This window comes from Pelobates fuscus, chromosome 5, assembly GCF_036172605.1.
Source record: "Pelobates fuscus isolate aPelFus1 chromosome 5, aPelFus1.pri, whole genome shotgun sequence".
In the NCBI taxonomy this organism is placed as follows: Eukaryota; Metazoa; Chordata; class Amphibia; order Anura; family Pelobatidae; genus Pelobates; species Pelobates fuscus.
The window spans coordinates 206,098,868-206,114,399 of NC_086321.1; the positions used below are offsets into that span (position 1 = coordinate 206,098,868).

General features: G+C 39.6%; 1 protein-coding gene across 3 annotated transcripts in view; it reads right to left on the minus strand.

Moving 5' to 3' along the window:
- Positions 1-12,791: 12,791 nt before the first annotated feature.
- The window catches only part of DAPK1 (death associated protein kinase 1), a 157,991-nt gene continuing 155,250 nt past the window's right edge, over positions 12,792-15,532 (minus strand). For all 3 annotated transcript variants that reach the window (XM_063454973.1, XM_063454974.1, XM_063454972.1), the window contains exon 26: positions 12,792-14,650. In XM_063454973.1, the coding sequence (XP_063311043.1) occupies positions 13,415-14,650 (1,236 nt within the window). In that variant the 3' untranslated portion in view covers positions 12,792-13,414. The remainder of the gene's footprint in view (positions 14,651-15,532) is intronic.

Genomic DNA, 15,532 nt, shown 5'->3' on the forward strand with positions numbered 1-15,532 from the left:
AATTGCTCTTTCACAAACTGGACACCGATTTTTCACAATTTTTCCTCACAGTTATAAATGACCTGGTATCTGCTTATTGATTGATTTATGAACTTTTTTCCCATTACCATTAACAGATACTGTCAGTATGCAAAATTTTGATATATGCTGAGCTTGTTTGTGCATGTCTAGCGTCTAGTAAAGTTTTGTTTTTAGAAACTTGCTTCTCCAGTGTCTATCTATGCCGCAATCAGCTTGAAGGCCTAAATGTACAGAATTAGAAGGTCATCATTATTAAAAGCCCTTTGGCACAAACTCACATTTCTAACTCTGCGCCAGGGCTCATGTGATTCCTCCCCCCCCCCTTCTTCCCCCTTAAAGTAGTTAAAGGGTTAAAGACACTTTAATACATGCACTTTATTCCAGCTTTGTGCAATTAGAACTTCTCCGTAGGAAAGCTTGAAAGAATACTTTCCTATGGGGGATTTAATGACGCTGAACATCCTCAGCGATGCAAAGCATGACAGTCACTAGAGGCGGTCTTAACTCTGCAATGTAAATAGAGAAACTGCAATATTTTAGATTGCAATGTTGTAAGGGCAGGAACACTGCACCCAGACCAATTCAATGAGATTAAGTAATCAGGGTGCCCATCGTATCTCTTTAAACTACAAAATAAGTCAGCCGTGAAAATAAGACAATAAAACAAAACAAAAAATAATGATACATGAACCGATACATAAAAAGATACCACTATATTTTTTATATTATATCAAGCTTTTATATAGCATTACGTCTTTTTATATTGTTTTACCTTTATACACCCTTTCGGAAATTGTCATGTAGTAGATATGCCCCCATGAAACCATTTCTATTCACTCTTAATTAAATTGGGGGGGAGAGGGGAAATAACCGGAGTATATAGACAGGTGCCATCAACAGAATGTGAACATCGACTGGTGTTAAATTTATCTCAATTCGATTAGGTACACGATGCATACAGAGGAAGGAGGAGGCGTGACTTATGCTTATTAGCCACGCAGAATTGGCATCTCCGCATATAATCCATGCTCAAATATATTTTATTAAAGAGATGTTTTTACAACAACAATAACGCTTTCAATGAAAGAGAAAATACCATATATGTTATACATAAAAAAAAAAAAGAGTAAATATCAATGTATCCAGTCCATATGTATATCAATGATGAAAGTATTGAACAGGCGCTTTATAGTCAATTTTCATTGTGATAACATATTGGTATGAATGAACTATGCAATTAAATTGCAATGTTAATAAGTAAAACTAAAAATTAAACATGGGGGGGGGGGTAAGAGGACAAAGGAAGAAGAAAATAAAAAGGAAAACAGGGTAAGGGGAGTGCATCCATCCACAATTTTTTTCAACTTAAATTCTAATGAATATAACCAATTCTAGTATACATAACATGACACAACAATACCTAGTTCAAATAATCACGTAATAGAATAAAAAATGTTGTCGTCAAACTATTTTCCAAACACATTTCTTTATGCAAGCAATCAAAACCAACATGCTCGCTGGTGGGGTGTCAATGCTCTGTACAATGCTACTACTCTGAGTGGACAGGGCCCACCTAGATTTACCTCTAGATGGGAAGAGGAGACGGAGACAAACCTCACAGAACAGGAATGGGACAAGATGTGTACACTGACACACAAAAGTTCCATTAACACAAAAAAACAAGAGACTGGGTATAAACTCTTGACCTGATGGCATAGGACTCCCGATGTCCTAAACTGCATAAATAGCAATATCGACACCGCAAGCCGCCACCATTACAGCATGCCCAGTAAGGGGCAATACCCAAACACACTATTGCACAAATTGTCTGACACTACCTAGCAGTGATGTACTATAATACGATCCTATGGCGGAGGCTAATAATCTAACATGTGATGTGTCTCTCTGTAAGCAAACTGCTGTGATATTGGTTGTGACCTGTTAAATAATCACTTTTACGCTCTATATTACTTGTGAAACTGTACATTTCTCTCTTCTCCCAGAAAAAAAAAAAGTGAAACTGAAATAAAGATTGTCAAAAAAAAAAAATATATATATATATATATAAAAATAGAGGTTGTCACGGTGCCTTCCGGGTCCTATCAGAGAGTGGTCTTGGACCCGGCGAGTGCACTTTGTTGTGGCGGGTTCCCAGAGCACAGTCTCGGATCAGACAGATGCACATAATTTCCCTCCTTCCTTGACAGCGGATTATTAGATAAGCTGGCAGCTGCAAGTCAGAGCCTTTTAAAGCTCTTATTTCACATGGCTGTGAGGATCGGGGTTGTGCATTTGAAGTCACGCACACACGTTTCTGATCATCACATGGCCTGTAGTGCCCTACTTTTTCTGGGCCCTGTCGTGGTTTTCTTTCTGGTTATCCAAGAATGCGTTTTTAGTATTAATTCCTGTGTATTTTGACCTTTCTTCTTATTTGACTAATCTGATTTCTGGATCCCTTGACCTTTGGCTTGCCTACCATTTATGTACACTCTCCTTTCCTGACTTCGGCCTGTCCGGTATTCTTTTGTAACGTTAAATCCGGCCATTCTAATCTCTGGTAATATGTTTTAGGGTTTCTTTCTTTTCTTTTCTTTGTTACTTAAGTTCTACATGTTGGACATTTGGTGTATCCTGACAGTGGTTTACTATATGCACCAATTAAACCATTAATATGGAAGCAGATACTATTTGATTACTGTTCACAGTAATACAAGCAGAAAGGTCTAGGATAGGTACACAAGTTGGTATAACATTTTATATATAAGAACTGGTGTGTTATAACTAATGTTTAAAAGGAATTGGATTATTGGCAGAGGCAACAGCATATTAGTATATTTAGTGGTTTTTGTAAGGACAACTTTTTTTTTTTTTTTTTAAATATATTTGTAATAATAGCAAAGATTCCAATGTTCTCTAGGGAGGATAGACCGGTTGCAAGATTGCATTTCACAAACCAGTCTAGTCATTTACGTGTTTCCTATATGAAAGGACAGTATTATTAAAGCTATTTATGATCTTCAAATGCTCCAGTAAATAAGAGTATTAGTGAAGACATATGGAATGCTGTTACTCTTGTAAATCGAGTTGGAGACATCGAGGACAATGTCTTGATAATTAAACCTAATAACACTGAGCTCAAGTTATTGCATCTCCAAGAATGTCAACACAGATAATTTGCATGACATGATTGTCTTCTGAAACAATTAGTCATTTTTCAACAGCACAACCATCAGTGGCTACATGTGTTTTTGAAATAATGATGTGAGTCATATTAATACTTCATAGTGTACAGACTAGAAACACCAGGTCTCCCTAAACAACAGAGGGTTTTTAGATAAACCTTTTTCCATGAATATTGTGGGAGGTTCCTTGGCTCTATGCCAACCACAAATCCACAAATACTTCTACAACAAATGTAGGACTTCCAGATATCACATGGTAAAATACAAAAACACTGAGGATTTCATTAAAGGGACACTAATGCCCGTTATCTCAGCCCTGCAATGAAAACATTGCCGCTTTGATGAAATTTGTTTTGTCAAACCACTAAGCCCGAATAAAAAAAAAAAAAGTTCAGGAGGGCAGAATTTCATGCATGTGGTGATTTGGCAGAATTGTGTTTCCCGATAAATATTCTGGAAAATGAATCGGATAAACCAAAGATGGCCTGAAAATTGACTTATAGTGTACTGCAAAGTTTATACAATATTATGAATATTATTAAATATGTATATATTTAGCTGTAAACTGGTGCAATTTCCACCTTTAAATTTATATATAGAGTGAGAAAAAGTAACTAATAGACAGAAAAAGAAGTAGTAAATCTATATTTCTGTAATTATATGTGGGGTGTTCCAGGTATGCAGTGGTTAGTACCTGAAAAGTTGTAAAAAGGAAGGACAAATGATGAAGCAACATCAGGGTGCTAGCATGCCTGGACTGATCACACAGAAGAGCTACTGTACCTCAAATTGCTGGAAAAAAATAATGCTGGCTATGATAGAAAGGTGTCAGAACAAACAAACAGTATTGCAGTTTGCTGAATATTTGGCTGCATATCAGCAGACTGGTCAGAGTGTTTATGATGACCTCTGTCACCTGCGCTGAATGTGACTTCAATGGGGACAAGAGCATAAGAACTGGACAATGGAGCAGTGGAAGAAGTTGCTTGGTTTAATGATTCATGTTTTCTTTTAGATCCAGTGGATGTCTGGATGCCTGTGCATAGTTCTCCAGTGGAAGAGACACAGCAGGACACACTATGGAAAGAATGCAGCCGGCAAAGGCAGTGTTATGCAGTAGACAATGTTCTGCTGAGAAATCTTGGGTCCTGGCACTCATATAGATATTACCTTGACGCTTATCACCTAACTAGAAGTGCGTTCGCGCACTTTAAACGTGTGCCCACATTTGCCTACTTTCTCCTTTTCAATCTATCGAATGCGTATATCGATGTGCACTCGGCGGTTTGTATTTTCTATCAGGCATTCGCACGGGTCCGTGCATTCGCCTACGCCTGTTTTTCATCCTTCAATCTACCAAATATGTCTTCAAAGCAATGCGCGTTCGGTGGTTTGTGTTCCTTCCTGGTCGACCCTTTGGACCGTTCTACTCCCGAACACACATACTCAGCATTTGTTTCGAGTTTTGTGCTCATTTTTTTCCGCCATTCAGTTTTTTCCTGTATTACTGTTCTGTCTCTGTTCGCTATTTCAAACGACCGTTCAGCAGATTTCCCGCAAACGCATTTTGCATTTTTTTTCTGCGCCTTGTGAGAGCCGCGGCAGCCATTTAACCCTTGCCGGTTACTAGCAATTAAACAGGGGTGAACCCCTGATTTATAAAGTACCCTAGCTTATGCTAGCTGCTGCTTTTACTGGAACACTTCTACACTAATATTACTGGGGGTGAGCCGCCCCCCCCCCCCCCCCACCGCCCAATCGTGTTACATATACGCTGGTACCTTACCTTTCAAGAAAATATTGGCTATTTGATCTGTCACTGTTACAGCTGCTATGATTGGCCTGTCTGTGCCACTGTACCTCCCTATGGGATATACTCCTGGAGGTTTTATTATTACTGGGTGAGCCAAGTTATTACACTATATATATATATATACACACACACACACATATACACGGAACAAATTGAGAGCACTCAATGGATTTAGTAAATAAAAAAAATGTATATTAAATAACACGCATATAAATCAACGTTTCGACCGTCTAGCGGTCTTTATCAAGATGCTGTGACATGTAAAATTATCAAATAAATACATTAACAAGTGTTGAACTTACCCAATCACCAAGTGCTCCCTGTGTATCCAATCTGCTATGTGAATAGAGCCGCAAAAACGCATAGCAGATTGGATACACAGGGAGCACTTGGTGATTGGGTAAGTTCAACACTTGTTAATGTATTTATTTGATAATTTTACATGTCACAGCATCTTGATAAAGACCGCTAGACGGTCGAAACGTTGATTTATATGTGTGTTATTTAATATACATTTTTTTTGATTTACTAAATCCATTGAGTGCTCTCAATTTGTTCCGTTTATACTATTGCACAGAGAAGCACCTGGTAGTTGCTATTCAAATTATTTTTGTTTGGGAAGAGTGCCAGAAATTGTTTGTGATATATATATATATATATATATATATATATGAATGAATCGGTGCAGAAATTGGCTTCTGTTCACCTTGACTGCTACAGGGACCTGTCAAGGTTAGTATTAACCCAGGGGTGGTTCAGCCGGTCAGGTTTATACCTAGTAACCCGGCTTGGGGTGAACCCCCATATACCGCTGCCGAGTGGAGCTGTACTTGCAGTCTCCTTTTACCTGGGTGATCCCCAGTGTTGCATCTACATACATTACTAGGGGTCAGATTTTTGACCACCATAAACCCTAACAGTCCCTGCTACCAATTTGCCTATTAACTCACAAATCTATTGAGTGATCCCCAAGTATATTGGGTGGTAATAATGGAAGACTCAGATGCCCTCAGAACTCCAGGCAGTAATCAATGCGGCAGTTGCTGCTTCTGTGGAGAAGGCCTCAGCCACGGTGTTCCAGCCACTCAAGACGCAACCAAAGCACCCACTAAACGCTCCCAACAGAAAGATGTCTCGGAGGAGTCCGACTTCTTTTTCAAGGAGCAAGGCCGCCCTGCTAAGCGCCACTGGATAGGCGAAGGGTCAAAAATAAAAACCCGCTAAGGGTAAAGCTCCCCTTAAAACAGTAAAACATATAACGACGATAAAAACAAAAATGTGTAAACAAAAATGCAAAAAAACAATAGGAACGCTAACTTTGGCAAGCGTTTGTGACTAAGTGGCTACTACAAAAAAATGGACATACCCCATTTTGAATACCCTGGGTTGTCTACTTTTTCAAATGTTATGTCATGGTGGGGTTAATTTACATTTCTGGGCTACCATACGGTCTCAAAAGCAACATAGCTAATCTGCAAATAGCAATTTACAAAAACAGAAATAGGCAAATCTTACGTTTGACCCTGTAACTTTCCAAATCACCATAAAACCTGTACTTAAAGGGGACTATTGTACTTGTGAAACATTACAATACACAAATATGAGTGTTTTAGAGAAGTAAAATGTATTCTACTGATATCATCTGTGAAATGGCAGTTTGTGTATAAAATGCAAAAATATATATATAAAAACGCTAATTTTGGCCAGGGTTTGTGACTAAGTGGCTACTAAAAAAGACTGTACAAAAGAAAATCCAGCGCACTCCCTTATCCACTAAACATGGAATTTTCCCCCCAAGTAAGCATCTCATGAAGCAGACATTAGGCTGTTAGAGTAGGACCTGCCAAAGATCGCGTACATTGACGTTTTGGCAGGCTTATGAAATGTATGATCATATAATGTAACTAAAATCCCGTTATTTTTTTGCCTAGATTAGGTGTTTATAAAAAACTAAAAATCTGTCAGCACTAAAAAAGACTAGACATACCCCATTTTGAATACCCTGGGTTGCCTGCTTTTACAAATGGTATGCCATGATGGGGTTAGTTTTCATTCCTGGGCTGCCATAGCGTCTCAAAGGCAACATAGGTCCAGCAAACCAATCTGGCAAACATGGAAAAGGTGAAATCCCTACATCTGACCCTTGTAAGTCTGCAAAAAACAAAAAAAACTGTACATTTGGGGGCATTGTTGCACTCAGGGGATGTTGCTGAACACATATTAGGGTGTTCTTTGTCAGGAATACAGAACAGGAACTGAGAATCCATGCCTAAAGTACAATGTGAGAGAAAAATTAAGAAAAAATTACTACTCAAAAGACAAAGACTGGTGGTAGAATTAGAGAAAGACCGTCTTTTCCACTGGGATCATCACCCTCTCTAACTTTAATGGAGGGCATGTCTTCTCAAATCTGTTATAGTTGGACAGACTACATGGGCCAAATGGTTCTTATCTGCGGTCACATTCTATAGTGACTAAATGTCTTTATCTGCTAAAAGTGTGAAACTCCTCTCACAATTGAATGAAAAGTTTCTATGTTAACAGGAATGCCCAGGGATTCATAGGCGTGCGCAGCCTACTGCATTAGGGTGTGCACCCTAAAGCACAAACACACGCCGCATGTGTATGTGTATATATATATATATATATATACATATATATATATATATACACACACACACTGCTGTGTGTGTGTTGTTAGTGTGCTGTGTGTAAGGGTGCTGCTGTGTGCGTGTATGTGTGAGGGTGCTGTTAGTGTGATGTGTGTGTGAGGGTGCTGGTAGTGTGCTATGTGGGTGTGGGTGTTTGTGAGGGTGCTGTTTGGGTGTGAGGGTGTGTGTGTTTGTTAGGGTCCTGTTAGTGTGCTGTGTGTGTGAGGGTGCTGTTTGTGTGCTGTGTGTGTGAGGGTGCTGTTTGTGTGATGTGTGTGTGATGTGTGTGGGTGTCGTGTATTTGTGAGGGTGCTGTTAGTGTGCTGTGTGTGAGGGTGTTGTGTGTTTGTGAGTGTGGTTAGTGTACTGTGTGTGTGAGTGCTGTATGTGTACTGTATGTGTGTGGGTGCTGTGTGTGTGCTGTTTGTGTGAGGGTGCTGTATTTCTGTAGGTGCTGTATGTGTGTGTGTTCTGTATGTTTGGAGGGATTGTGGAGGTGGGGGCAGATTAGTAAATATCCCCCCTCCCTTCGTACCTTATGTAGGGAGGGGGGATCCTTGCTGCCATGTGCCATCCCTGGTGGTCCAGTGGAAAGTTAACTCTAGCCTGCGGGGCTAGAGTTAACTCTCGCGAGATCTGAGCGTTGTCATGGCAACGCCAAGATATCGCGAGAGGAACCTGGCGGAGCTGCTGTCTGGAGTTCCCCGGGTCCTCTCCTGCCTCCCTCCATGCTGCTGTGGGCCGGTGAGGTAGATCTTTGATCTCCCGCCGGCCCATGGAGGCTTAGAGCAGAGCCGGCACTCAGATAGCGCCGGTTCTGTGTGAGCCGACAGGGGAGAATAAAGTGTGGGAACTCTCCCAAGATTTCCCCCCCCCCCAAAAAACAATATACACTCCAATGTGTGTGTGTGTATATGTGTATATATATATATATATATATATATATATATATATATATGCACACACACACACACACTGACACGCATACTCAGACACACACTCATACATTCACAGACAAACATACACACACACATTCACATACACTGACACACACTCGTACATTCACACATACACATACACACACATTCATATACACACACACATTCACAGACACATACACTGACACACACTCATACATTCACAGATACACATACACTGACACACACTCATACATTCACAGATACACACACACACACATTCACAGACACACACTCATACATTCACAGATACACACACACACACACACACACACACTGACACACACTCATACATTCACAGACAAACATACACACACACACATTCACATACACTGACACACACTCGTACATTCACACATACACATACACACACATTCATATACACACACACATTCACAGACACATACACTGACACACACTCATACATTCACAGATACACATACACTGACACACACTCATACATTCACAGATACACACACACACACATTCACAGACACACACTCATACATTCACAGACACACACTCATACATTCACAGACACACACTCATACATTCACAGATACACACACACACACACACACACTGACACACACTCATACATTCACAGATACACATACACACACACACACATTCACAGACACACTCATACATTCACAGATACACATACACACACACACACACACACACTCACAGACACATACACTGACACACACTCATACATTCACAGACACCCATACATACAGACACATACACTGACACATATACACACACAAATTATTATTTTTTAATGAAAAAATGTCCACCCAGCCTCCCTACCTGGAGTGCTGGCGTGGACTTGTCCTTGGGGTCCAGTGGGTCGGGCGCCTGTCTTCATCTCAGCCGCGGCGAGGGAGCTGTGTGCTCTCTGCTCCCTCTCACCGCGCGGGCTGTCTGCTGTAGCTGGGAGCCGGAATATGACGTCATATTCCGGCTCCGGCATCAGCAAACGGCGCGCGGCGAGAGAAGCAGGAAGCACACAGCTCCCTCGCCGCGGCTGAGATGAAGACAGGCGCCCGACCGGGGGGGGGGGGGGGGGGGGGGTTTGGGGTCCATCACCTCTTGCCTCCCCATGACAGGAGGAGGAAGGGGGTCATTTGGGGGCGCTGAGTGCCTGCAGGACTGTGAACAGGACTTAATCCATAGGCGTGCGCACGCCTATGCAGGGATTGCATTCCACATGGTAATTTACAGTGGTTTCATTGGAGGCACAGATTTGCCCTCATATCGCACTTCCTCTCTCTCCCAAAGAAAGCATGAATTAATCCTCTCTTGGTATCTACCATAAAGGAACGGAATTGCTCCAATGGCAATAAACACAATGTACCCCTTTCCTCAGTTTCAGGTAGTACCCCCATCTTTCCTTGGAGGCTGTTGGAATTAATAAAATACATGATTTTCTAGATAAAAGCACCAGGTTGATACTCCCGCTTTTGCAAACAAGTTTCCAGATCTTGATGTTCTCTTTTTTGCATATTTAGAAACTTGTAGCATGATTAATACCATACTTCTACACCTTGGCCCCACTGATTGAAAACATCTGATCAATAATATCATCATACAGCCCTCCCTCTTACTCTAATAGCCAATATCTATTGGAGTGTGAAGGGATACAAAGGTTTTGGAAACTAGGCATGGGATTATTTGAATTCCTTGTTGGGTGGACCACTACATCTTGACATAGCTACGGCAATTCTGAGGCACAGCTCAATAACTCCCATGCCATTTCCAAATTAGTTCATATGATATTCGCTGCGGCTCGCAAGTGTGCTTCATCATTGGATTCTCTCCTCCCCTGCTTGCTTTCATTATTACATACTAAAATACCATATTTATTTCAAATCCTAATTGCACAAAATCACCTAAACTAAAAAATCCTTACATAAACTCTCTGGATAGGTTCACCCAAGCCAAGATTAAGTCAACTTTAGAATTTACTAATTGGTATCTCGCCACTTAACTGCAGGCCAATTCCGGGACGAGAATATCATTTTGCCTCTCTATAAATCACTGGTAAGACCACATATTGAATATGCTGTGCAATTTTGGGCACCTGTTCTAAAGAAGGATATCATGGCACTAGAAAAAGTGCAGAGGCGGGCTACAAAATTAATAAAAGGAATGGAACATATCAGCTATGAAGAAAGGTTAACAAATTTAAACCTATTTAGTTTAGAAAAACGTCGCCTGAGAGGGGATATGATAACATTATACAAATATATTCGGGGCCAATGCAAACCATTGTGTGGAAATCTATTCACAAACCGGACTTTACATAGGACACGAGGCCATGCGTTTAGACTGGAAGAAAGAAGATTTCGTCTAAGGCAAAGGAAAGGTTTTTTTACTGTAAATACAATCAGGATGTGGAATTCTCTGCCTGAAGAAGTGGTTTTATCAGAGTCCATACAGATGTTCAAACAGCTACTAGATGCATACTTGCAAAGACGGAATATTCAAGGATATAATCTTTCAATGTAGGGTAATAACTGCTTGATTCAAGGATAAATCTGACTGCCATTCTGGGGTCAATAAGGAATTTTTTGTCCTAGCTTGTTGCAAAATTGTGCTTCAAACTGGGGTTTTTTTTTTTTTTTTTCTCTTTTGGATCAACAGCAAAAAACAGGTGTGAGGAAGGCTGAACTTGGACGCAAGTCTCTTTTCAGCTATCTAACTATGTAACTATGTAACCTTCCTTGAATTATGGTACTTCTACCGACGCTCATTCTCCCCTAGCCACTTAATGTAGTAATTTACCTACCTGCACTTACAATTTTCTTCACTGTTATTATTGTTTTAAATAGGTCATGAAAATAAAAACTGTTTAAAGAAACACAATAGGGTCAGGAACACAAACATGTATTCCTGACCCTAGAGGGTTAAACACAATTTATTTGGCTTGCCCCCTCTTAGCCACCTTAAAAGGTAATAAAACTTCCCTTATTTCTAGCTCTGTGCAGGTCTGCTAGCGCTGGCCACGCCCCCAGTCTGCCTCCTTGCTGACATCAGAATTTAGGTTTTGCCATAAGGAAAGCATTGGAGTGGCTGAAATTGGCAAGGGAGCGGGACGGGGCCCAAACACTGGTTTGGCCAATTAGCACCTTGGAAAATTCAGCGTCTCCATACAGAGTGTGGAGACACTGAACAGCAGTGCTACACACTGTGAAAATGCATGCAATAAACTGTAGTTGTTCTGGTGACTATAGTGTCCCATCAAAGTAAAATAATGTCAGTCTAAGTATGTCTTTGGTTGGAAGATTACGTTCATGTAATCGCACTGCTGAAAAGATTTACAATGAACTATCACTCACACAGAACATAGCAATAAACCAAAAAAAGCCAGAAACAAAAAAATAAATCTATGAACAGCAAACAGATTAACAGAAACAAACTGATCAACAAAACGCTGGTATTTTGGTTGCTAAAAATTAAAACTGATTAAAACCAATAGATCAATCAGGTCAGTACTTTGCATTTAGGAAGGGACAGACGCAATGCAACAGGCAACATATTTATTAATATAGATATATATATACATATATAAAAACAAGTTTTAAAATTGTACTACAAATAAAAGCTTAAGAAACAGGATCATTTCAGTATATACATCTAGAATATTTCATTTATATCACATGCATGTTGTGTATTTTATAATTCAGTATTGGTTGTAAGTTAAAATCTCAGCAAGAGATCTTACTTGTTTGTTTAAAGTACAGGTACTATCATTACATCCTTCATACTATAAAATAATAAAAAGATGCTTGCTGTATTTAAACTAAAAATAACTGATAACAAAGGTTATTTTGCAGTGAATCTTGAGATGCAATGTGTACTGCACAGACCAGAAAGACCTGCTCCTGAGATGAACGGATATAAGATTTGAATCGGAACTTCACATTGCTCAGAATTTTAAGCCTGTGTTTTGGAGTAGCTGCAAAACAAGGCTTAGTAAAGCCACGCTGAAGAAGCCAGCTTGAAAATAAAAATAATACTTTGACACATCATTTCAGATATATGCCCCATACCTGGTAACACTAATCATGTACCTGAGCAATGCAGTCACTATAGAGACTGCACTGGAAAATCCTCTCTTTATGATTTACATGTATTTAACTACTGTGATCTTTATAAAGCAGGACGAGTACCTTGCATATAAAGCACAGCAGTATATGAAATACTCATGTTACAGTTATCATGCAGACTGAAGAGGTAGAGGGAGATGTAAATTTATCGCAGTACATATCCTGACGGATCGCAATCTAGGTGTTTACAGTTCCGCGTTTCTGAAATGCAACAACTTAGCACCTACTTCACATCTATATCTTCTTGCTCCTCCTTTGAATATAAAACATTAAGCAAAATCAATAGGCGACCATGATTTATACAAATTAACAACTGTGCAAATAGATTAGGAAAATTTACAAAATAATCAGTTTAAAAAAATAAAAACAAAATGGACAAATTTATCCAGATGGCAGTAATTAGCAGCACATTTGTAGAGAAATCTGGACTGTGTTGAAAAGTATGATCCTTTAAAAAGCTATGATAAAATCTAATATTTCTTACTAAAAAGTACAAAGATCTATTACAAGATTTTAAGGGCATGTCGCATTCCTAAATGGAAGCTTATAAATTAACGATTAAAGACTCAAACTCTAGTAACACTTATCAGAGCTTAATTCTTTTACACTGGTTTCAGTATAACAGAGGTAAATTCATGCCAATCCATAGTCATCGTGACACTACTGAGCTGATTGAATTATAGGAAGTGCCGCTGTTACAGCTTCCTGCATAAGCTTCTTGTCCATGGACATCCAGATGCACCTTAAATATGTTGGATGCTTTGAGTAAGAAATCTGCTGCATCTCTGCGCCCAAGTTCCCTCAGTTTTGACATTAAAACAGCAACAGTACTTTCAGAACAGTTACTCCATTCTTGCAAAACAGCACAAACTGGGCTTGGAAGAAAATCTTTTTGTGTTGTATGGCTATTCGTATTGTATTTGGCAACTAAATCCAGCAAGCCCAGGTTCATCGCTAGAAGACACCAGTCTTTGCCCATGGGGTCTGGAGGATCTAAAAGTCTGCTGAGTTTTCGTCTTGTTAGAACATTCAGATCTGAAATGTGATGGTCCATTCCTAAATTTCCTTGAGCGTAAATGTCCAGACAGCCAAAGCACAATATGCTGCTAAAACTTTCCTTGTATCCAGCCATTGTGTTTGCCAAATAGGTTTCTTTTTGACCCTGAGCTCGGAAGAAATCTCTAGGTTGGTAAACCATCACTGGTTCATGGTGTTCCCTTAATTGTTGAGGGCTTAAGTAATGTTTTACAGTTAAAAGTCCAGGCAATGTTGTGGAAAATAAGTTGTCAATGATACTGCAAATAGAATCTTGAAGTAAGCAACATTTTATTTTCTCGGTTTCCAGGCCTCTCACTTGTATTTCAATACCTTGACCATGGTTGACCAGCAACACCAAAACTTCAGCCCCTCGGTTTGCAATTTTGCACCCATTTACCCAAAGGCGTATGTCTGCATCACCATCAGTGCTCTGTTGATGTGTCCATCGGCACAGATTGACTTGGACTTTGTGAAATATTCCGGAAGGGAAAGGAGTAAGATGTTCCACAGGAACAATTCTAACTCCTCCATAAATCATGATGTCCTCTTCTTCATCTGTCCATGATCTGTGAAGGCTGTCTGTTTTTATGAGAGCAGGGATGTCTACCATTGATCCACTGCTAAGATCTCTGGCACATATGTCCATTGCATCCAAAATTTGCACAAGTTCCTCAACATCACTATCAGAGACCAGACGTTGAATATCCTCCATGGTGTATCTACCTCGATAATGATGCAGGGCTTTCGGGTTCTCCACAGACAGAAGTTTTCCAAGCACATTGCAACACAGCCATCGTGGATCTAAAAGCACTACATCTTGAACGGTCTCACTCTGCATTACGTTGACCTATGCAATTAATGTACAAATAAAAGAACATATTACATTAGATGTAATATACAGACATACTGTGCAATTAGAGCACACATTATTTTAGGTTAATGGCTTACATATTTAACAGCATGTTACAAATATGTCAAATGATATTCCTACTAGAAGAGATGGCATTCACTGACCCAGCTATTCACACTGCTGATCTTAGCGATTTCATATAACGTGTTTCACCAATTTAGGCTTTATCAATGGATTTTTTAATGTCTTCAAAAATTACTGTTAATAAATAGATTTTGGTCATTTTACTCGTTGGTACCATTATCTTTTATTTACTTTTTTATTTTATTTATTTTTTATTATGACTACCTGGCTTTTTACCCAATTATCTCCATAACTCCTAAGAATCCAAAGGTGGGGATTATACCACCCGTGCCTGTATCAGAGCAGTTAGCCTGCCCTATACATTGTGAGTACATTTTATTATATTTTATATACCAGCATTATTTTACTGAGAGCACCATTACTGTTTTATTATCTTCTCCCTGAGCTCCTGTTACCATCTTAAGAACCATTTCAAAGAACGCTCACCACATATCCCAGAGGCGGGGATTATACCGCTGTATGCCTACTACACTAGAGCTAGTATAAGTTCTATTAAATGTGAGTGGATCTACTATATTTAAATACTTTTTATCCACTTTTGGAACATACTGCACCATCACTGTTTTTTGTTTTATCTCCCCCCCTGGCTGTCTGTCACTACACCGAAGAGGATACTCACCGCATATCCCATAAGCGGGGATCATACTGCTGCAAGCTATTCATACCAGAGCTGGATTAAGCTCTACAAAAAGTGAGTATTATCTCTTCTATTTTATTTGGATACCTTTTGGATCA